General features: G+C 57.4%; 3 protein-coding genes across 3 annotated transcripts; 2 read left to right on the top strand and 1 right to left on the bottom strand.

Annotated features, from left to right (window-relative positions):
• Positions 1-678: 678 nt before the first annotated feature.
• Positions 679-18,235, top strand: Kdm6b (lysine demethylase 6B). The gene is given in 24 exon segments (XM_074046963.1): positions 679-761; positions 3,272-3,397; positions 8,155-8,273; positions 8,550-8,691; positions 8,785-8,926; positions 9,128-9,226; positions 9,324-9,543; positions 9,642-9,734; positions 9,819-9,980; positions 10,063-10,242; positions 10,465-10,824; positions 10,924-13,103; positions 13,205-13,331; positions 13,451-13,556; positions 14,417-14,622; positions 14,721-14,785; positions 14,869-14,940; positions 15,031-15,179; positions 15,335-15,449; positions 15,532-15,719; positions 15,853-15,994; positions 16,355-16,481; positions 16,567-16,765; positions 16,768-18,235. Coding segments are annotated over 20 exon segments (5,019 nt in total). The 5' UTR covers positions 679-761; positions 3,272-3,397; positions 8,155-8,273; positions 8,550-8,691; positions 8,785-8,789; the 3' UTR covers positions 16,860-18,235.
• A 96-nt stretch (positions 18,236-18,331) lies between these two features.
• On the top strand, positions 18,332-19,377 carry Tmem88 (transmembrane protein 88). The gene is made up of 2 exons (XM_020175509.2): positions 18,332-18,591; positions 18,727-19,377. The coding sequence occupies exons 1-2, from the start codon at positions 18,382-18,384 to the stop codon at positions 18,994-18,996; spliced, it is 480 nt and encodes a 159-aa protein (XP_020031098.1). The 5' UTR covers positions 18,332-18,381; the 3' UTR covers positions 18,997-19,377.
• A 584-nt stretch (positions 19,378-19,961) lies between these two features.
• Naa38 (N-alpha-acetyltransferase 38, NatC auxiliary subunit) lies at positions 19,962-20,886 on the bottom strand. Its single transcript, XM_020175510.2, has 3 exons — positions 20,669-20,886; positions 20,293-20,476; positions 19,962-20,120 (listed from the first exon to the last, which is right to left on the bottom strand). Exons 1-3 carry the CDS (start codon positions 20,747-20,749, stop codon positions 20,008-20,010), a joined length of 378 nt encoding a protein of 125 aa, XP_020031099.1. The 5' UTR covers positions 20,750-20,886; the 3' UTR covers positions 19,962-20,007.
• Between the last annotated feature and the right edge of the window lie 199 nt (positions 20,887-21,085).

The following is a 21,085-nucleotide window of genomic DNA, read 5'->3' as shown; positions in this document are numbered from 1 at the left end:
CCTTAGGAGTTGGTTAGGAAGGAGTGGAGAGTTTGTGTTAATTTGGGGGGAGGGGATTAGCTTGGACTGCTTTATGCACTTTATTTGATGAAGGCTTTAGTCAGATTTGTATTGCTCTCTTTAGGATTGTTTTTCCCCTCTTGGAGAAGAAATAGCTAAGTCTATTCATTTGGCTGTGAACATAATTGTGTTGTGGTTCATGATTTTGAAGCAAGACCCCAGTACCCTCCCATGTTGTTCTCTGGAGACTTTCATTTTGCAAAGGGACTGAAGAGTTTCCCTAGCAGGGACAGGGCTAGGCTAAAGGGTGTGTAAAAGGTTGGGGTGGGTGGGTGGAGAGAGACGGGGGTTAGGGGAGCGGGTAGTTAAAGGAAGAGACCGGAAGGGAGGAGGAGGGAGCCTGCTGGTGGGGAGGGAGGAGGGGAGGAGGAGGTGGTGGTGGTGGTGGTGTTGGTGGTGGTGGTGGTGTTGGTGGTGGAGGAGGAGGAGGAGGAGGAGGAGGAGGAGGAGGAGGAGGAGGAGGAGGAGAAGAAGGGAGGGAGGGGGTTGGGGAGAGCCTGCTACAGTTCTTTGTTTGACTCCGGGACTCAGGGACGGGGAGGAGGAGGGAGGGAGGCAGAGGCTGCGAGCGCCGGGGCAGGCCCAGGAGGCAGAGGAGGGACCGTCTCCCCCGCCCCCCCCAGCCCCCACTCCCCCCCCTGCTGCTTCCCCCCTCCCTACCCGGACTCTGGGGGCACCGCCGGGGGACGGACACCCAGCAGGTAACCCTGGCCTGACTCGCCCTCCCCGCTCTGATTTTCCTCCATACCCTCCCGGATGACCCCTTTCCGCCTCCCCGATTTCCCCGGCCTTGCCTCTTTCCCTAGCCCTCCTGTTCCATCTCCCCCAGTTGGGCTTGTCGCCCGCTGGCCGCGCCATCAGCCGTCTCCTGCAGCCTGACTCCTTTCCTCTCGCCCCACAGCCTGTGCGCCCCAGGTCTGCCCGAGGCACCTTTCGGGGCTCTGCCTTGCTGTTTCTCCAGGATCTTCCTTCCCCTTCGAACTGTCCCCTGGGGTTCTGAGGGAGGAGGGTGTCCCCGTCCTTTTCACGCTCCCCCCAGCTCCCCGCCCCCCATCTCTGGCCCCTTTTCTCCTTCTAGCAGTCTCTAGGGGTGGGGAGAGAACCGGAATTTGGGGGGCCCTCTGGAGGGGCAGAAGGCTGTGTTGCTTGGGAAAAGGGGTTGTGGGTGTGGGTGGGGAGGGGGTGAAAAGAGGGTGGGGGTCGTAGGAGACCTGGCTGCCTCTCTGTTGTCCCTTTAAATGGCCCTCACATTTCTGGGGACTCGTGGGGGGGGCAAGCTGCCTGTTGGGGAGTGGGGGGCTGGGCCCTTGGTTCGTCCACACAATCCAGGGTGGTAATGATTTAAAGGGACAGCCTCGGTGTGGCTGCTGCCACCCTACGCTGGCAGGAGGGGGAGCCGGCAGGCTGTGTCTGAGGAGGCTTGGCTGGTGAGTAGGGCATTTGAGGCTGAGTCTGTTGCCAGGCCTGCAGGTCTGGGACAGTGCTGCAGCTGGGAAGGTGCCAGGAGTGATGACAGTGGGAGCACTCATTCTGGGCTTTCCCCAGGCTCCCACCTTTGGGTCCATCGACTTGTTAGCCAAGAATTTTTGAGTCCAAACTACAGGAGTGTGTTGGCTACCAGGTGGGGGCTACCAATAGATCTGCAGGTCAACAGCCTGCTCTGGGCACTTTGAATCTGGCCCTTCAGCTTCCCCTTTTGTTGTTTGGTTCTGTGCACAAGAAAGCCCCAGCCCCTCCCCCTAGATCCCCCCCTCCGGTCCACATTCCCCCCCCTACACACACACCCACCCCAGCTGTTGGACAGATGAATTACAGCCTTCTGCTTGGGGCCAGGGCTGCTGAGGGATTAAAGCTATGGGGTTGGCCCTTTAATGGCTATCGGCCCCTCCCCCACTCTGGTGTCCAGATACCCCTCACACACCCCTCTGATCCCCCTTGGCTGCGCACTCCCTTCTCTCTAGGCTAGACACTCCCCAGCACCCTCTCCCCCAACTCAGCCACAAACACAAATGCTATCAACTGCATTACTCTCCCTGGTACCACATTCTTTGAGCTTTTCTGTCCTGGAGGTTTCAGTCTCAAGCACCTTTCTCGGCAGAACAGCCTTGCCTGCTTTGCTTTCCCAGCCTGCAGCTGACCACTACCCTGATCTGGTGAGGGGGCCTTGCTTGGGTCAGAAATAACACCTCCCTGGGGGCAGTGTCATCAGCAGCCACAGAAGCTTGCAGCACATTGCATCATGGAGGCTGGGGGCCAGAGGCCTGAGTCTCTGGAGCAGGGCGAAAGATGGGGGCTGAAAGACCAGGGAATGGAGAGAGTAGTTTGTGAGCCCAAGGGTCTGGGTCTGTCGGGACTGAGAACTGGGAACGGGGAGAGCACGGAACTGGGCCCTGAGGAGTTAGTCTGAAGTGAGGTCTCACTGAGTTTCACTGAGGTCTGACCCCTGAATGGACTTCTGATTCTTGGTCCTGGACTAAGTTAACGTACCTAGCTCTTTGTCTCTGAGGGTTGGGAGGAAAGGGAATGGGCCTCTGTTACCTACTTGGGCCACACAGAGGAAGGAGGTGATGGGGAAACAGGATATAGCCTTGCAGGGTGGCACTGAGGGGGTTTGCAGCAGAGGCCATTTCCAGGCTCAGGCCCAGAGTAATAGCTCTTGTAGAGGAGGAAGCCTCCTCCCTGTTGGGCCCGTTCATCTAGTCTGGCCACCTGTGCTGCTCGCTAGGACCTGCTTTCACCCGCCTAGGGGAAGGGGAGGGGGCAGAGTCCAAAGGGTGGGGTTGACTGGTGTCTTGATAAGGTTGGGGAGGAACTGCTGGGTTGGTGGTGGCAGAGCTAAAGGCCTAAGGTCTGCATGTCCTGGGGCCAGAACTGAGGCTGGCTTGGGTGCAGATGTCAGGGGTTCCTGGGGCTACTCTGGGGCTAGGGAGTCTCAGCAGGAGGGTCCTGCCAGAAGAGGGATCTTAAGCTGGTTTCCATTGTAGACTTATTCAGGTCCCACAGCATGCCCTTCTTACCATCTGGTTCAGGCTGCCTCCCGAGGGAAAGGTTGGAGGACCACTTTGGGAATGGCTTGTTGTGGTTGCCATGGAAACTGATTCTCCCATCTATCTGACCACTAGAGCCAGGTCTCCTCTCAGTAAGGAGGCGGGAGTACAGGGAGATCCTCCAGCCTGGGAGACCCCACCTCTAACTAACTTTTTTCTTTTAGGTTCCTCCATGCACCATGCCAGCCCCTTAGAACAGTGGCACTACTCACTCACCCCATCATGGTCTGCAGAACCCCACTGCTGGGGCACTGGTTCCAATGAGACGGGGCACACCAAACTCCCATCTGGTAAGTCTGACACCCCTCAGTGCCCCTCTCCCCCAAAGTCCAACTCTACCCTATGCTTGAACATGCTTGGTATGATCTGAATCATGCCCACTCCTCAGAATGGTCCAGTCCAACTCTAAGCTTCCTCCCCACCATGAGGTACTTGAGTGGTTTAGCCCTCTTGGTTTATGGAGCTCCCCTCTATCTCCTATGAATGGTTCAGCCCTGTACTTCACCAGCTTCTCTACTACCACCAAAAAATCATCTTCCCCTCAGTGTTACAACTCAGTTGCTGATTGAAGAAACCTGGTGTTTGCAAGCTAAAAGTAGATGTGATACCCTAGGAAGGGGGAGCACTTTCCTTCCATAACCGAATAGCTTGGCTTATGGTGATTGGAAATTGATGTGGGGAGATACTGGAGATCATTACCACAACAGCTTGCTGTTGTCATGGCAACCTTAGCATCTCACCTTTACTCCCAGATACCTTTCTCTCCTTGATGCACTATAGCTTTTGCTCTCCACATCCAAAGTCTGACTCCTCTTCCTCCCTCATTCTTATGCCAGTTCTCTGCCTGAGGCTCCACTGCATTCACCTTTCCTCCATAGAAGAAAAAGATCTTCCCTAACCCAGGGACTTGAGTTCTCTGAATGTGTGTCTCTTTTCCCCATTACTCACTAAGTTTTTTGAGTAGGACTATTTTCTATGTATTTCTCATTGTTTGGTGTGATGGTTTGCACATTGGGGTGGCTCTGTGGATTTGTATCAAATGAATGTGTTAACTGAATGAGCTTCATTGCCAAAAAACCTACAGCTTCTGAGATCTGCTGTATAGTCTCCTACTCACTCCTTTTCTAGAGGACATGAGACATTTGGCATGGTGACAGAGGGTAGAGCTGACAGGAAGGCTGGCCTAGGAGATGGCCTGTGAGGATAAAACTGAGGGAGAATAGGACAGAGGTGGTAAAGAAGAGTGGTAGGAATGCAGCTGTGGAAACAAGTCCAGTTGTTCCACTCAGCTTGCAGAATGCAAGCTCTCTGAGCCTCAATTTCCTCATCTGCAAAATGGGGTAAACCTCCTATGTCAGGTTTTGGGTTAGAGTGAAAAGGAAAAAAAAAAGCATGTAAAATGCTTAAGGGTACCTGGTATCTAGTAAGTTCACTAAATGCTAGCAATTAATTGTCATAATGAGAACTGCAGGGAGCTGTGAGGATAAGCAAGGATATTGAAGAATGGAACAAGAACTTGATTGAAGGCAGACAGATCCTCAGATAATTGACGAAACAGAAGGATCACTGATTTAGCAAGACTTCGGGATTTAGGGGAACGGGGCGAGGAGTCAGTGGGGTCAGTCTGCTCCAGGATTTCCCTGACTGTTCAGGAACATGAAAGGAAACAGAAGGGCATGTGCAGAGACACACGTGATCACCCCAGTGATGCAGAGGCAGACCCAGACAAAAGACAGAGAAAGGAGCCAGGCAGACATACAGACAGACCCCGTGGAGTCATGTAGACAGGGATAATGACAGGAACGCGTCAGACACAGGCACTGAGACAAGATGAGCAGATAGGCAGGTGCACACGGAGACAGACACCGGGACCCACACACAGCAGACCTTGTCAGACAGACTGCTGAACACAGCGCCCAGTCAGAAGCAGACACAAGGCCCACAGTGACACATAGCGGGCCGGGGCCAGCACTGTCACTCCTCAGTGGGGGGCAGGGAGGGGCAGGCAGCGGGGGAAGGCTGGGGAAGGGAATCCCGGGCGGGCGGCCTGCCCGAGAGGCTGAGTCACAGCGGAGCCTCAGCCGGCGGCCCTCCCTCCGCCTCCCCCTCTCCCAGGTAAGAAGCGAGCCTGTAACCCCTCGCTTTCACCAGGCAGAATTGAAGACCGGCAGGAAGCGGGTGGTGGCTTGCGGGGCAGTGCATAGTGCAAGCTAACTGTCTGCTCAGTAAAACCCCATTTGTAGGGTCTGGTCTTTGCCCGTCCAGTGTCTGTGTGTGCACAGCAGGCCCCTTACCACGCGTCCTGCGTGGCTGGGCGCTGCGCGGAGGAGTTTCTCAGCCTTAAGTCCAGAGAGAGTTAAGTGGGTGTGATTGATATAGTGGTTCTCTCTAGGGGCTTAAGTGTGTGTATGGGGTGGGGAGGGGGTCGGTTAAAGTCCCGGAGTCCAGAGCCCGGATGAAGGGGGCGGAGTTGGGCTTTGCCGGGAGTGCCCGGATGGAGTAGGCGTGGTCTCGGTAAGAGCAGAATTAACCCTTACCGAGTACCTGGCTCTCGAGATTGTGGATCGGTTTGGGAAAGGCTGGAATGTCTGCTCCAGAAGTGTGTCGCCCTCCCAGCCTGGCTCTGGCCGCGTACGTCTACCTCCCGTTTGTCTTCGAGGAGTCTGTGTGTGTCTGTCTTTGTGCCTGTCCGTGGTTCTTCCCTCTCCTTGGTTAGTATGGACACCGGGAGTTGGGGAGGGCTATTCCTGCCCCAGAGCGAGAGTGGAGGTGAGAGTGGAGTGCGAGCGGGCCCCTGGAGGCGGCTGAGGAACAGGTGTGAGTGCGGCAGCGGGGCTGCCCCGCGCGGGGTGGGGCCGTCGTGGGGGAGATGAGAGGGGAAATTCCACGGGACCAGTGGTGAGCAGTGTGTGGGTTGAGGAGTTGTGTCTGCCTCTGACTGTGTATCTATGTGAGTTGAGGGAGGCGGGGGCTGAGTCAGTGGGAATAAGGGAGGTTTTCTGGGTGACTCATTCACCCCCCCCTCCAAGCCTGAATCAGACCCTGAGGAAGTCGCCTTGTTCGTGGAGCGGGTGGGGAATCAGCGCCTGACTTGAACCTTGGTGCGGGCGAGGATCCGAGGTTGTTGGCGAGAGTGTTTAGTGTACAGGAAGTTTTGTCCTTGAGCGCTCTATATTACCGGGTCCCGGTGTGTGTTTGTGTGGGGAGGTTGCGGATAAAGGTTGAAGATCAGAGGGCTGGAGGGACGGAACTCGCTAGTTTAGGGAAAGCTGAGTCAGTTCCCCGTGGGAAAGGGGAAGTGGCAGAGGGGAAGTGTCATCATCACAGAAGGGAAGCTGCATTTCCTGGTAACCGGCAGCGCCCTGGGCTCGCTTCCCTACCAGGGATTTGCTTCTCTGATTTGGTACCGTGTGACCCTGTTTGTCCAAGTCTGGTCGCTGGGTCCTCGCAGGGTTCGGCCGGGACAGCCAAACCTGAGCTCTATTTGACCACAGTTAAGCGCCGTACTACTTGTCCCAGGGCTTGGCAACTGACAGAAAGATTGGTGGGGAGAGTTCTGACAGTTCTCCATGTGAACTGCGGTGGGGTCTGTAGGGCGCTAGTGCTTACCAGCTCTCGTGTGGGAGTGGCATGCCGGGACCTGTAAGGTCTAAGCGCTTCCATACAAACAGACGACTTACCCCTGCGGGAAGGGGGATTATTTTCAACAGAAACCCTTCTGCCCTTGTGGGCTGAGTGGAAATTTCCCCACAGCGCAGACTTCTCGGCGACGGCGAACTTTCCAGCCGCCCCCAGCCCCTCGCGGCTCTCTCCCCCAGCTTCCTGCCCCGCGCTTGCTCCAGCTGGAGCTGTGGCCCCGCCCCCGCGGCTTTGTACCCGGCACTCGTCTCTCACTGCTCTTTGTACTCAAGACTCAATGGACCGATCCTGGGATCGGAGCCCTACCTGCGGGGACCAGGGGTAGGCGTGGGACACAGCTCCTGATCTCAGGGAGGCGAGCAGGGAGCGCTGGGGCTAAAGGGAAGGTGCCTAAGGATAGGGGGTCGTTATGTCCGCTGTGGATCTAGTCAGCCCAGACTGGAAAGGGGGTGGGGTCGTGAAGGAGGAAGTGAAACGGATTCTGGGTTCTTTAAGGGAGTAGGCGGCGAGAGTGGGACAAGGGTGATGTCACTGCCTGTCGGGCCCCGCCCTCCTCCCTCCCGAAGGACCCCCCCCCCACGCACACACTTACACACGCTGCTTCCGCTGCGCAAGTAGCCACGTCACGGGCAACCCCCGAAATCCCCCCTCCCCTGGGGGGCGGGGGCCACGTGGGCCGTGGGGAACCGCGTGGCCCTGGCAGGAAAAGGGCAGAGAGGATACAGGAGCCACGCGAGAGGGGCCACTCAGGACCACGGTGCGCAACTTCTCAGAAGTTGGGGAACTGGGTGGGGGGACTGGTTTAGAGGGTCGGTAGGTATTGAAGATCCAGAGAGCCAGGGGAAAGTGGAAGAAGTAGAGGAATAACCTAATGGGGTATGAAGCTGGGGTATGAAGCTGGGGACTTGACGGTGCTTTGGAACCGGTAAGGTGTTGGGGGGTGGATCGCTCTGGTAGTGGGGATAGGTTTGGGTGCGGGTTTGAGTGCTGTAGTTGGGTACAACTAAGCAGTTCTAAGGGGGCTCGGGGTGGGAAGGTCAGTCACTAGGTGAGGTGAAGTGAGGAAGGGGAGCGATGTATTCGCCTGCGTCCATCGGTCCCTGAATGGGTTGGACTACTCGAGCGGTATGATTGGGATCACGGGCGGATCTGTAGATGTGTGAGGCTTCCCCACAGGCCGGCCGAGTATATGATTCATCGCCCTGGCCCACGGGTCTGGCCTGGCAGGCCTTGTTTGCTGCTCTTACCCTGCTGGCCAGGAGTCAGATCCGAGATGGGGACCTTAGGTGGGAGCTGCGGGGTCACAATGGGGTCACCCCGGGGCGAGCCCGTCTGACCGGCTCCGCAGCCCCTCCTCCCTAGGTCGCTGCCTGCCAGGGCTAACCTTGCTGCTATTGGTTTTGGCCAGGCTGTTACTGAGGCGGAGACACGGGTGATGATTGGCTTTCTGGGGAGAGAAGTAGTCCTGTGATTGGCCAGATCCCTGGAGCTCGCTGACGCAGTGAGAGGACGCTCCCACGCAGGCCGGTAAGCGAAGTGGCCTTACTGATGGTCTCTGGTGGCTATGGAGTGGAAGTCTGTCAGAAAGCTCAGCCACCAGGTAGCACCCACAGTCCGGCTCCCTGCTGTCTGTCCCAGCTTCCCGCCACTCTACTGTTCTAGGCCACTAGGGGCTCCTTATGTCGGTGTGCCTCCCCTCAAACTCCCTGTACAAATGACAGACCTGTGGGAGCCACTGGCAGCCCCTGGGCCCTGACTGTGTGCTTGGCAAGCTCATTTTACTTCTTTTTTTCCTCTCTATAGAATTGGCTGTGAAAGGCCAGGGGCTGCCATCTGGGGACAGTGGGCACACTTACCAGAACGGCTGGAGCCGGACCATAGTCCCAGAGAGCTGGGGCAGGGGCCGTGCCCAATCTCCAGGGCTCCTGGGGTCACTGCTGACCTGGTAAGGGAAAGATTGGGGCTGGGTTGGCTGGGTGTATACTGTCAGCTCTGGTTTTGGCCCCAGTAAGAGCATAATCTTTTACTCCTGACTTAGGCTGGATGCATCGGGCAGTGGACCCTCCAGGGGCCCGCACTGCACGGGAAGCCTTTGCCCTTGGGGGCCTGAGCTGTGCTGGGGCTTGGAGCTCCTGCCCTCCCCATCCTCCACCTCGTAGTGCATGGCTGCCTGGAGGCAGGTGAGAACTTGGGCCATGTTTCCCTGTCTCCAGGCACTCCTCTCCCCATCTATCTCTTTCATCTCTGTCATTCCCCATGGGTTTCTGCTTTTCTGTGGGCCTCAGTAGCATTTTCACCTGTTCTTACTCCTTTAGTCTCTCGGTCCCAGGAGTAAGACTGTTCCTTTTTGCTGTACATAACAGACTCTTTTTTCTCTCCAGATGCTCAACCAGCATTGGGCAGCCCCCACTCCCTGCTCCCTTACCCCCTTCACATGGCAGTAGCTCTGGGCACCCCACCAAACCATATTATGCTTCAGGGTAAGTGGGGGATTCAAAGGTTCTGGGATGAGAGGTAAGGCTGGGGCTTTCAAAAAGTTTCCCAAACCTGACTCCTCCAACGCTTTCTACTGTGTAGGACGCCCACCCCAAGACCCCTCCATGGGAAGTTGGAATCCCTGCATGGCTGTGTGCAGGCATTGCTCCGGGAGCCGGCACAGCCAGGGCTGTGGGAACAGCTTGGACAGTTGTATGAGTCAGAGCATGACAGTGAGGAGGCCATACGCTGCTACCACAGCGCCCTTCGATACGGAGGAAGCTTTGCTGAGCTGGGGCCCCGCGTTGGCCGACTGCAGCAGGTGGGATGTGGTAGGATATAGGGGGCTAGGACTATGCCTTATGGCTCAGTGCTCCCATCTTATGTCTTCATCTGCCCTTTGCCCACCCCCTACCCCAGGCTCAGCTCTGGAACTTTCATGCTGGCTCCTGCCAGCACCGAGCCAAGGTCCTGCCTCCCCTGGAACAAGTGTGGAACTTGCTACATCTTGAGGTGAGTCTGGGACTAATTGAATTAGGGAGGGAGCCAGGCTAGGCCTGCAGCCATGTCATTTTCTTCTCTTCTTTTTGTCCTCAGCACAAGCGGAACTATGGGGCTAAGCGAGGGGGTCCCCCGGTGAAGCGAGCTGCTGAACCCCCAATGGTTCAGCCTATGCCTCCGGCAGTACTCTCAGTCCCCTCGGGTGAGGAGGGCCTCAGCCCGGGAGGCAAGCGCAGGAGAGGCTGCAGCTCTGAGCAGGTAACAGTTGTAGGTGAGCCAACAGGCAGAGGATGCAGGTCCGGGGCAAGCTGTGGGATTATCACACCCTCTTCTCTTCCAGACTGGCCTTCCCCCAGGGCTGCCACTCCCACCGCCTCCATTCCCACCGCCTCCGCCACCACCCTTGCCTGGCCTCCCTACCAGTCCCCCATTTCAGCTGACCAAGCCAGGACTGTGGAATACCCTGCATGGAGATGCCTGGGGCCCCGACCGCAAGGGTTCAGCACCCCCAGAGCGCCAGGTAAGCTTCTACTTACTGTCTCACCCTTACCATTTTTTTTTCTTGAGTCAGGGTCTCACTACCTTTGCTCAGGATGACTTTGAACTCTCAATCCTCCTGCCTCAGCCTCCTGAGTAGCAGGAATTATAGGAGTGCACCACCATGCCCAGCTTGTCTGTTACTTTTACCTGTAAGCTTTGTGCCTTTCATTCCTCACCTTGTGTCCTCATGTATCTTTCATAGGAGCAGCGGCACTCGCTGCCTCACCCATATCCATACCCAGCTCCAACCTACACTGCGCATCCCCCCAACCACCCCAGCCACCGGCTCGTCCCGGCCGCACCCCCAGGCTTGGGCCCCCGCCCCCCAGGAGCAGAGAGCCATGGCTGCCTGCCTGCCACCCGTCCCCCCGGAAGTGACCTTAGAGAGAGCAGAGTTCAGAGGTCGCGGATGGACTCCAGTGTTTCACCAGCAGCAACTACCACCTGCGTGCCTTATGCCCCTCCCCGGCCTCCTGGCCTCCCTGGCACCACCAGCAGCAGCAGCAGCAGCAGCAGCAGCAGCAGCAGCAGTACGGGTCTCCGGGGCATGGAACTGAGCCCAGTGAGTGATGGTGTTGGGTAGAGGGTGTGGTGAGGTATCACCAGAATTAGTCTGAGGTGACCTGAGCAGCATTCTGACCACCCTATCTTATACTTGCAGCCTGGCACGGACCATTACCAAACTCCCGCCCTGGAGGTGGCCCCCCATCACGGCCGCCTGGGGCCCTCCACACACAGCAGTCGGAAACCATTCTTGGGGGCTCCTGCTGCCACTGCTCACCTTTCCTTGCCACCTGGGTCCCCCTCACTTTCTCCACCCCCCTGTCCCCGCCTCTTACGCCCCCCGCCACCCCCTGCTTGGATGAAGGGCCCTGCCTGTCGGGCAGCCCGAGAGGATGGAGAGATCTTAGAGGAGCTCTTCTATGGGACTGAGGGATCCCCCCGGCCTCCTCCCCCACCACTCCCCCACCGCGAGGGCTTCTTGGGGCCTCCGGCCCCCCGCTTTTCTGTGGGCACTCAGGATTCGCATACCCCTCCCGCTCCCCCAACCACCAGCAGTAGCAGCAGCAGCAGCAACAATGGCAGCCACAGCAGTAGCCCTACTGGGCCTGTGCCCTTCCCCCCACCTCCTTATCTGGCAAGAAGTATGGACTCCCTTCCCCGGCCACCTAGCCCAACAATGAACCCCCAGGACCCTCCTCTTGCACCCCTAACTCTTGCCCTGCCTCCAGCCCCTCCCTCCTCCTGCCACCAAAATACCTCAGGAAGCTTCAGGCGCTCGGAGAGCCCCCGGCCCAGGGTCTCCTTCCCAAAGACCCCCGAGGTGGGGCCGGGGCCACCCCCAGGCCCCCTGAGTAAAGCTCCCCAGCCTGTGCCGCCTGGGGTAAGGGAGCTGCCTGCCCGAGGCCCTCGACTCTTTGATTTTCCCCCAACCCCGCTGGAGGACCAGTTTGAAGAGCCAGCTGAATTCAAGATCTTACCTGATGGGCTGGCTAACATCATGAAGATGCTGGATGAATCTATCCGAAAGGAGGAAGAGCAGCAGCAACAGGAGGCAGGCGTGGTTCCCCCGCCCCCACTGAAGGAGCCCTTTGCATCTCTACAGCCTCCATTTCCCAGTGACACAGCCCCAACCACCACTGCTGCTGCCACAGCTGTCACCACTACCACCACCACCACCCAGGAAGAGGAGAAGAAGCCACCACCACCAGCCCTACCGCCACCACCGCCTCTAGCCAAGTTCCCTCCACCTCCACAGCCACAGCCACCTCCACCCCCACCACCTCCACCAGCCAGCCCAGCCAGCCTGCTCAAATCCTTGGCCTCCGTACTGGAGGGGCAGAAGTACTGTTATCGTGGGACTGGAGCAGCTGTTTCCTCCCGGCCTGGGCCCTTGCCTGCCACTCAGTATTCCCCTGGTCCCCCATCAGGTGCTACCGCCCTCCCCCCTACTTCAGTGTCCCCTAGAACCCAGGGCTCCCCGCAGCCCTCTGCTTCCTCGTCATCTCAGTTCTCTACCTCAGGTGGGCCCTGGGCCCGGGAGCTCAGGGCAGGTGAAGAGCCAGCCCCAGGCCCTGCAACCCCCACTCAGCTGCCCCCACCCCTACCAACGCCCCTTGCTCGTTCTGAGTCTGAGGTGCTAGAAGAGATCAGTCGGGCTTGTGAGACCCTTGTAGAGCGGGTGGGCCGGAGTGCTGTTGACCTGGCAGACCCAGTGGACACAACAGACTCGGTGGATAGTGGGACTGAGCGGATACTGCCTCCTGCACTGGCCAAGGAGGAGAGTGGTGTGGTGGCCACAGGGCCCGGCAGTGGTAAGCGGCGGCAGAAGGAACACCAGAGGGAACACCGGCGGCACAGGCGGGCATGTAAGGACAGTGTAGGTCGCCGACCCCATGAGGGGAGAGCCAAGGCCAAGGCCAAAGCCCCCAAAGAAAAGAGCCGCAGGGTGCTAGGGAACCTGGACCTGCAGAGCGAGGAGATCCAGGGTCGGGAGAAGGCCCGTCCTGACCTAGGTGGGGCTTCCAAGGTCAAGCCACCCACAGCTCCAGCTCCTCCGCCAGCTCCTGCACCTTCTGCCCAGCCTGTGTCCCCAGCTGCCCCTGTCCCTGGGAAGAAGGCTCGAGAGGAAGCTCCAGGGCCCCCAGGTGTTAGCCGAGCTGACATGCTAAAGCTTCGCTCACTTAGTGAGGGGCCTCCCAAGGAGCTGAAGATTCGCCTCATCAAGGTAGAGAGTGGTGACAAGGAGACCTTTATCGCCTCTGAGGTGGAAGAGCGGAGACTGCGCATGGCAGACCTCACCATCAGCCACTGTGCTGCTGATGTTGTGCGTGCCAGCAAGTGAGTTGGGAGCTGTCATACCCAAGGCCACCCATTTGGTCCAGGGATGGGCTTCCCCGCATCACCTCAATGTTTGTCCTCATCCCACTGCCCTTCCACAGGAATGCCAAGGTGAAAGGAAAGTTTCGAGAGTCCTATCTTTCCCCTGCCCAGTCTGTGAAACCGAAGATCAACACTGAGGAGAAACTACCCCGGGAAAAACTCAACCCCCCTACGCCCAGCATCTATGTACGTGTGCCATCTGTCCTCAGAACCACGCCCTAGAGGGTTCTAAGGATGTTGGGTGATAAGGGTGCTCAAAGCCTAGGTCAAGGCTCTGATCCCAGCCTTTCCTGGTCATCTTTCAGCTTGAGAGCAAACGGGATGCCTTCTCGCCAGTGCTGCTGCAGTTCTGTACAGACCCTCGAAATCCCATCACAGTGATCCGCGGCCTGGCAGGTTCCTTGCGGCTCAGTGAGTATTGGGGGCAGAAACTATGGAGAGGACAATAAGGATCTGGGGTATATGGGACCTTCAAGAACCTTCCCACACTTGAAGACCTAGGACACTGACTGTAACAAGCTCCTTGCCTACTCAGTCACACACAGGCCATGATTGAGGAGTGCTCTGAGGGTTGGGTCACCTAGCTTTGGGCTTTTTTCCCATCTGTCATATCTGTCCCCAGTAGTGGGCTACTGGGAACAAGATGTATTTCAGGGCGTAGTTAAGAGTCACTTCTGGTTTTCTTGGTGATTAAGGATGAAAAGAACACAGATTATAGACAAACTCAAGAGTCCCAAGGTTTGGGCCTTTCTCCTCTTCAATTTTTTATTGTGCAATATTTCAAATAGTACAAATCTAGAGGAAACCATGTAGAAATATGAAGGTCAGCCAGTCTTGTTTCCTTTATACCTATATAGCTTCCTGTCTTCCTACTGAGTTATTTGAAGTACATTCCAGTCTTTCCCTTGAATGTATCTTCAATTGCGTCCAACAATAACTTAAAGCTGCCATTCATTGAGTACCTACTATGTACCAAGTGTTGTGCTTATGTGGCCACATGCATTCCTCATGCATGTGTCAACTCTGGTTGAGGGACTGAGGCCTAGAGTAACTGTGGGAGGAATGGAGCTGGGGAGGATGCAGACAGAAGCCAGCCCTCCTAGCCTCACAGGAGGCTGGGGTTCTTGCCCATTCTTGTGGGCTGAGTTCTGCCAAGCCTATATGTTCACTTATTCAGAGGCCTAGGCAGTAGGAAGGGAAAGGGTGAGTTGGGTCCTCAGTCCTGTCATCTGCCCAGACAGGACTGAACCCTGCTGTACCCTCCCTTTCAGACTTGGGCCTCTTTTCCACCAAGACCTTGGTGGAGGCAAGTGGTGAGCACACTGTGGAGGTGCGCACTCAGGTGCAGCAGCCCTCAGATGAGAATTGGGACCTGACGGGCACGAGACAGATCTGGCCCTGTGAGAGTTCCCGTTCCCACACTACCATTGCTAAGTACGCACAGTACCAGGCCTCATCCTTCCAGGAGTCACTGCAGGTAAGGGGCAAGCATGGGTGGAAATAGTTGCTGGGGTCCAGCTGCAGGGAGGGCTTCAGAAACGTCACTGACTCAGGCCTGCTTACCTCTCTGAGCAGGAGGAGAAAGAGAGTGAGGATGAGGAGTCAGAGGAGCCAGACAGCACCACAGGAACCTCTCCTAGGTATGGCACAGTTGTGTCTGGCCCTGCCTGACCCCTTCCTTCCCTGTGGTCTCCACAACCTGTCTGTGTTCTTGCTCCTGCAGCAGTGCACCAGACCCGAAGAACCATCACATCATCAAGTTTGGCACCAACATCGACCTGTCTGATGCCAAGCGGTCAGTGATGCTAAGGCAGCAAAGGTGGGGCAGGAATCCAGCTGGGCACTTGGTTAGGGGTACCCTCTCACTTTGGTCTCCTTCTCAAAGGTGGAAGCCCCAGCTACAAGAGCTGCTGAAACTGCCCGCCTTTATGCGGGTAACATCCACGGGCAATATGCTCAGCCATGTGGGCCACACCATCCTGGGCATGAACACAGTACAGCTGTACATGAAGGTTCCTGGCAGCAGAACGCCAGGTGAGCTCCCGACCCTCCCCACCCTGCTGAGAGTGCAGGAGAGGAGGAGGGGGTGGCAACACAGCCAGTGACGGCAAAGGGTAGGGGCAAAGGGTGAAGTTGTCACAGAGCTTTAACTCAGCTGACCTGTCATGTCCTTCTGTCTCCCCCTGCAGGCCACCAAGAGAACAACAATTTCTGCTCTGTCAACATCAACATTGGCCCAGGGGACTGCGAGTGGTTTGCAGTGCATGAACACTACTGGGAGACCATCAGCGCCTTCTGTGATCGGTGTGCACTGCCTCTTCCCTAATCCAGTCTCTGGGTCCCCAAGGTTCCCACCTGACCCTGACACTGGCTGCCCACCCCACAGGCATGGAGTGGACTACTTGACCGGCTCCTGGTGGCCAATCCTAGATGACCTCTATGCTTCCAATATTCCTGTGTACCGCTTTGTGCAGCGGCCTGGAGACCTGGTGTGGATTAATGCGGGGACTGTGCATTGGGTGCAAGCCACCGGCTGGTGCAACAACATTGCCTGGAACGTGGGGCCCCTCACCGGTGAGAGTGCTGTGCGGGGCTGGGGCATGGGCCCTGCTGGGGGAGAGAATGGGTAGGCTGTGAAGGAAGAAGCCAGGGCCCAGGTTACTGGGGGCTGTTTGAGAATCCTGTAGTGACTCCCTCTGGCCTGCAGCCTATCAGTACCAGCTGGCCCTGGAACGATATGAGTGGAACGAGGTGAAGAACGTCAAATCCATTGTACCCATGATTCACGTGTCCTGGAACGTGGCTCGCACGGTCAAAATCAGCGACCCCGACTTGTTCAAGATGATCAAGTGAGGGCCCTGTTTGGGTGGGAGCTCACCCGGGGGGAGGATGGGTTCCTGCCCTGTTCTCCCGGTTCTTCCTGGCTATGCCCCATACTTTACCTGTATTCCCATCCATGTCTGCCATGTGCTTAATAGCGTTACTGTGCTGGGGAGGCTAACAAACTCCCCTTTCTCAGGGCCAGACAAAACCACTTGAAATGTCAACTGTGGCAGATACCCAGGACAGAATGTGTGACCTAGGCATGAAAAGGGGAGGCCCTCTAGGGGAGGACTACTGGGAAGTGATTCTCTACCTCTGCTCCAGCCCTGCCCCATCTTCCTCTGCTGGCAGCCTTACCTCCACACCACCTCCTGGCTCCTCCCCAGGTTCTGCCTCCTGCAGTCTATGAAGCACTGCCAGGTGCAGCGGGAGAGCCTGGTGCGGGCAGGGAAGAAAATCGCTTACCAGGGCCGGGTCAAGGACGAGCCCGCGTACTACTGCAATGAGTGCGACGTAAGTGTGCCCACTCTTCCCCTGCCCTGGAAGTGCCCGCGGTGGCCCGTCCGTCCTCCTGGTGACTTCCCTTCCTCTGTGCCAGGTGGAAGTGTTCAACATCCTGTTCGTGACCAGTGAGAACGGCAGCCGCAACACGTACCTGGTGCACTGCGAGGGCTGCGCACGGCGCCGCAGCGCGGGCCTACAGGGCGTGGTGGTGCTGGAGCAGTACCGCACGGAGGAGCTGGCGCAGGCCTACGACGCCTTCACGCTGGTGAGTGCCGGCCAGGCCAGGGGCTCTGCGTGGTGTCCAGAGGAGGGGGGCTCCAGCCTGCTGAGCCCGCTGAGCCCCCATCTGCTTTCTCCCCGCAGGCCCCCGCCAGTACGTCGCGATGAGGCCGGACGCCCCGCCCGCCTTGCAGGGCGCCGCGGGGCCACCAGCACACGCCTGGGCTGGACCTAGGTCCCGCCTGTGGCCGGGAAGGGGGTCGGTCGGGCCCAGCCCTTCCACCCCATTGGCAGCTCCCCTCACTTAATTTATTAAGAAATTTTTTTTTAACAAATATGAGGAAAAAAAAGAAAAAAAAAGGGAGACGGGGGAGGGGGCTGGCAGCCCCTCGCCCACCAGCGCCTCCCCTCACCGACTTTGGCCTTTCTAGCAAGAGACACAAGGACCAGGCTCTGGCGGCGGCGGGGTCACATACGGGTTCCTCACGCCTGCCCGCCGCGCCCATGCTCGCGGCTCGTGTGTGTACATAGACCTTACGGCAGCCGAGGTTTTTAATGAGATTCTTTCTATGGGCTTTACCCCTCCCAGAACTTCCTTTTTTACTTCCAATGCTAGCTGTGACCCCTGTACATGTCTCTGTTTATTCACTTGATTATGATTTGTATTTTTGTTCTTTTTGGTTTTTAATTTATAACAGTCCCACTCACCTATTTATTCATTTTTGGGAAAACCCGACCTCCTGCACTCCCAAGCCATCCCACCCGCCCCCCTCGGGGACTGCCCGCCCCAGTGTGTGTCCGGTCCGTGTCCGTCCGTCCGGGCTCGGCCTGTCCGTCTCCGCCTGCTCCAGTCGGGCTCTCATGGTGCTCAAACCTGCTCCCCTCCCCTACGTCCGTCCTGCACTTTCTCGGACCAGTCCCCCAACTCCCATACCGACCCTAACCCCGCCTGAGGGTGAGCGACTCCTGTACTGTAGGGGAAGAAGTGGGAACTGAAATGGTATTTTGTAAAAAAAATAATAAAAATTAATAAAAAAATAAAATTTAAAAGTTTTAAAGAAAGAACTATGAGGAAAAAAGGAACCCTCTCCTTCCCAGCCCCGGCCAATTTAAAAAACATGGACCTTCACCCTCACCTCCTCCCCCTTTTTTTAGAAAAGCGTGAAGCAGCCCAGGGCCAGGGCCTCACTGGGGCAGAGACACCCCGGGGTGAATCTCTCTGGGGCTTTATTTTCATTTTTTTAGTTGGTTTTTCTCCCTGCTGGGGCTGCGGAGGGGTGGTGGGGGGGTTTACAGACCCGCCCCCTCGCACTGCACTGTCTCTCTGCCCCAGGGGCAGAGGGGTCTTCCCAACCTTACCCTATTTTCGGTGATTTTTGTGTGAAGATATTAATATTAAAAATAAAAGAAAAATCCTGTTTTGATAACGTGCTGGTGATGGCAGGGAAAGTACCGGGAGGAGGCTGCAAGGCGGTGATTGATGGGGAGGGACTTCGCAGACCCCGGTGAGGGCGAGGAGGCGCCTGTGGAATGTCCAGAGCTCCGGTCTCTTCTAGGGATGCGGTGCCTAATCCTAGAGCCGCATTCCAGGATAAGGGGGGTGGGGGGGTGGGGAGAGGCTGGGCCGGGGGAGGGGCAGGAAAGAAGGTTATAAGGGTTGTAGCACAGCCGGGCAGGCGCCAGCCAGGCCATGGCGGATGTATCTGGAGCACAGCGACCGGTTCTCGGAGGCGGCCCAGAGCCCCGGGATCCTCTAGATTGCTGGGCCTGTGCTGTGCTAGTAACAGCCCAGAACCTGCTGGTGGCAGCCTTCAATCTTCTTCTGCTGGCGCTAGTGCTGGGGACCATCTTGTTACCCGCTGTCACCATGCTGGGCTTCGGCTTCCTCTGCCACTCTCAGGTGAGTATGCGTCTCAGGGTGAGGTGATGCTGGTGGTGGGGCCTGTGGGTCACAGATTGTCCCTGCCTGGTTTGTTCCCATCCCGGGCACAGTGTGGTCCAGGGCTACTTGGGCCTGACGCCTCTTCTCCCACAGTTCCTACGCTCCCAGGCACCCCCTTGCACCGCGCACCTGCGAGACCCGGGCTTCACGGCCCTGCTGGTCACCGGATTCCTTCTCCTCGTGCCACTCCTCGTGCTTGCCCTGGCCAGCTACCGCCGCCTCTGCCTGCGCCTTCGCCTCGCTGACTGCCTCGTGCCGTACAGCCGAGCCCTCTATAGACGCCGGCGTGCCCCGCAGCCGAGGCAAGCCCGGGCCTCACCAGGTTCCCAAGCCGTTCCCACACCAGGAAAGGTCTGGGTCTGAGGAGCGTCGAGTCCATAACCCTGACAGCTGCCCTCCCTACCGGTCGGCCCAAGGACTTGAAGCCCAAGGGTTTTTTTTGCCCTGTCCCCACCCCTGCCTGAGCCGGGTCCTAGCATCTCTTTGGTGGAGCAGCAGCATCTGTGGACCCAATACTGGTGGAAATTCCCACACCCCAGAAAACCCACTTTAGTCTTACTATCTACATGTGAATACTGAACATCTGGGCTGGACCCTGCACACACCCTTCTCCCTTTCCTAACAGGAACAGAACTGAACCTTATGCCCTCCCTTTCTGGTGCAGCTCCTCTAGCATTTACGGGGCTGAGGTAGGGCTAGAGGGGAAGAAATGATCACACGTCAATAAAGAATTTATGAGCTGAATGCACTCTGTGAACGGGGGGGGGGGGGGGGGGCACCAATACCATCATCACTGCCCATCCCAGGAGCAGGAAACGTGTTCCCGAGATTACAAAAGCACAGAGCAGAGCGTCCTGCAGCCACCTGGCCTTCCCTTATCGCAGTAGTCAGTTCTTCCTGGTCAGACCCCAGAGTTGTGTCCCTGACCCCAAAGTCACCTCCCGTCCCATCAATAGCGTGGAGAGGGCCTTTTGGTTTACCCTGACTCCCCTTGGGGACCCGAGCCCGTTCTCTGACCCTAGTTTAGAGGAACTCAGTGTTGCCAGGCCGGGGCGGGAAACAATGGGTCTTCCGGGGCAGGATTACACCCCCTTCCCGCCACAATTCTGAAGCAGCGGCGTAGGAGGGAAGATGCAGGGACCCACCCTAGGTCTTGCAGCTCAGCCTGGCCCCCATCCCCACCTTCGAACTTAGGGGAAGCTTTGGCACCTCTAGACATTAGGCTGGGGTAGGAGTATTGAGAATGCTCCTGGCCAGATAACCTTCTCCTCTAGGGGTGAAATGTGCTATCCCTGCCTTGGGCATCAGATCTACACACACAGACAGGCCACTTTAGTCACAGGTTTAATGTCTGCAAGAAATGAGTGGTCTGGGTCAGAGATACGGAGGCCCTGCCAGGCTCTCCCTTTGCACCTCAATAGAAACGATGTGATGTCCCGGTACCATGGCCAGGCCCAGCACACGGGGTTCCCCCGCAGAGAAGGAATCTGGAAAGAAGGGTCAGATCATAAGGGAGGCATGCCAGCGTCGGTCCCAGCCCGTTCTGAGCCACGAAAACAAGCCCTAGAAAACAAGGGGTGCAGTAACGCCCAGAGGGGAAATGCCTCGAGTGAGTTTCCGCCACATTCCCAAGCGGGTGTGCATTCCCCGGGCACTGACCCGACGGCTTGAGGAATTCCTGTGCAGAGCCCAGGATGACATTGCAGTCGCGGTCGGTGCAGAGGAAGCAGCCGACCAGTGTCCGCCCGTCTGTCATGCGAATGCGCATAGTCTTGTTGAGCAGCGCCTCCAGTTGCTGTCTGGCACGCGCAGCCGGCGAGTCTTCGCGCTCCCTGTCCGAGTCCTGCTAAGGGCAGGACACGCACTCACACCACGCATTCCCAGCTGCCCGCCCGCCTGCGGAACCACAGCTCCCGACAGCCCGCGGGGCACTGATACAAAGCCCAGAGGCTGCCGGGAGCTGCAGTTCTCTCTTCTGTCCCCCCATCTTGCTGCTCGACTGCCCCTCAATCCCGGCATCCAAGCCCACGCTAACCCCGGTGCTGGAGCTGCTTTGACGCCGACTGCAACAGCCATTCTCTTCTCGTAGCAGCATGGTCGGCCCAGCTCCGGCCATTTGACCCCGGAGCTCCTCTGGGCTCTTAAACTTCCTAAGAACCTTTTGGGACCGGTGGTCTGAGATCTCGCGATTGCTCCCAATCTCTTTCCTTTCGCGAGATCACCACTCCTCCTCCTCCGAGTCTCCGCGGCAATTGCGGAGATCTCGCGATTTCCTCCTTCAGTGCTGTGGCTGAGGCCTATTACGCTAGCTGTTTTAAGATATCGCGAGAAGTTTACCTGACATTTCTTTAATGTCTTTTAGAAACACCGAAATTTAGCGAGAATACCTTCTTCCTCATCTTATTTTTCCGCCTTTGGAGATAATTTGTCCTAAATATGCCGTACGGGATAG

Source organism: Castor canadensis, chromosome 11 (genome assembly GCF_047511655.1).
Source record: "Castor canadensis chromosome 11, mCasCan1.hap1v2, whole genome shotgun sequence".
In the NCBI taxonomy this organism is placed as follows: Eukaryota; Metazoa; Chordata; class Mammalia; order Rodentia; family Castoridae; genus Castor; species Castor canadensis.
Note: the sequence above shows the minus strand (reverse complement) of the source record. Positions and strands in the feature narration are given on the sequence as shown.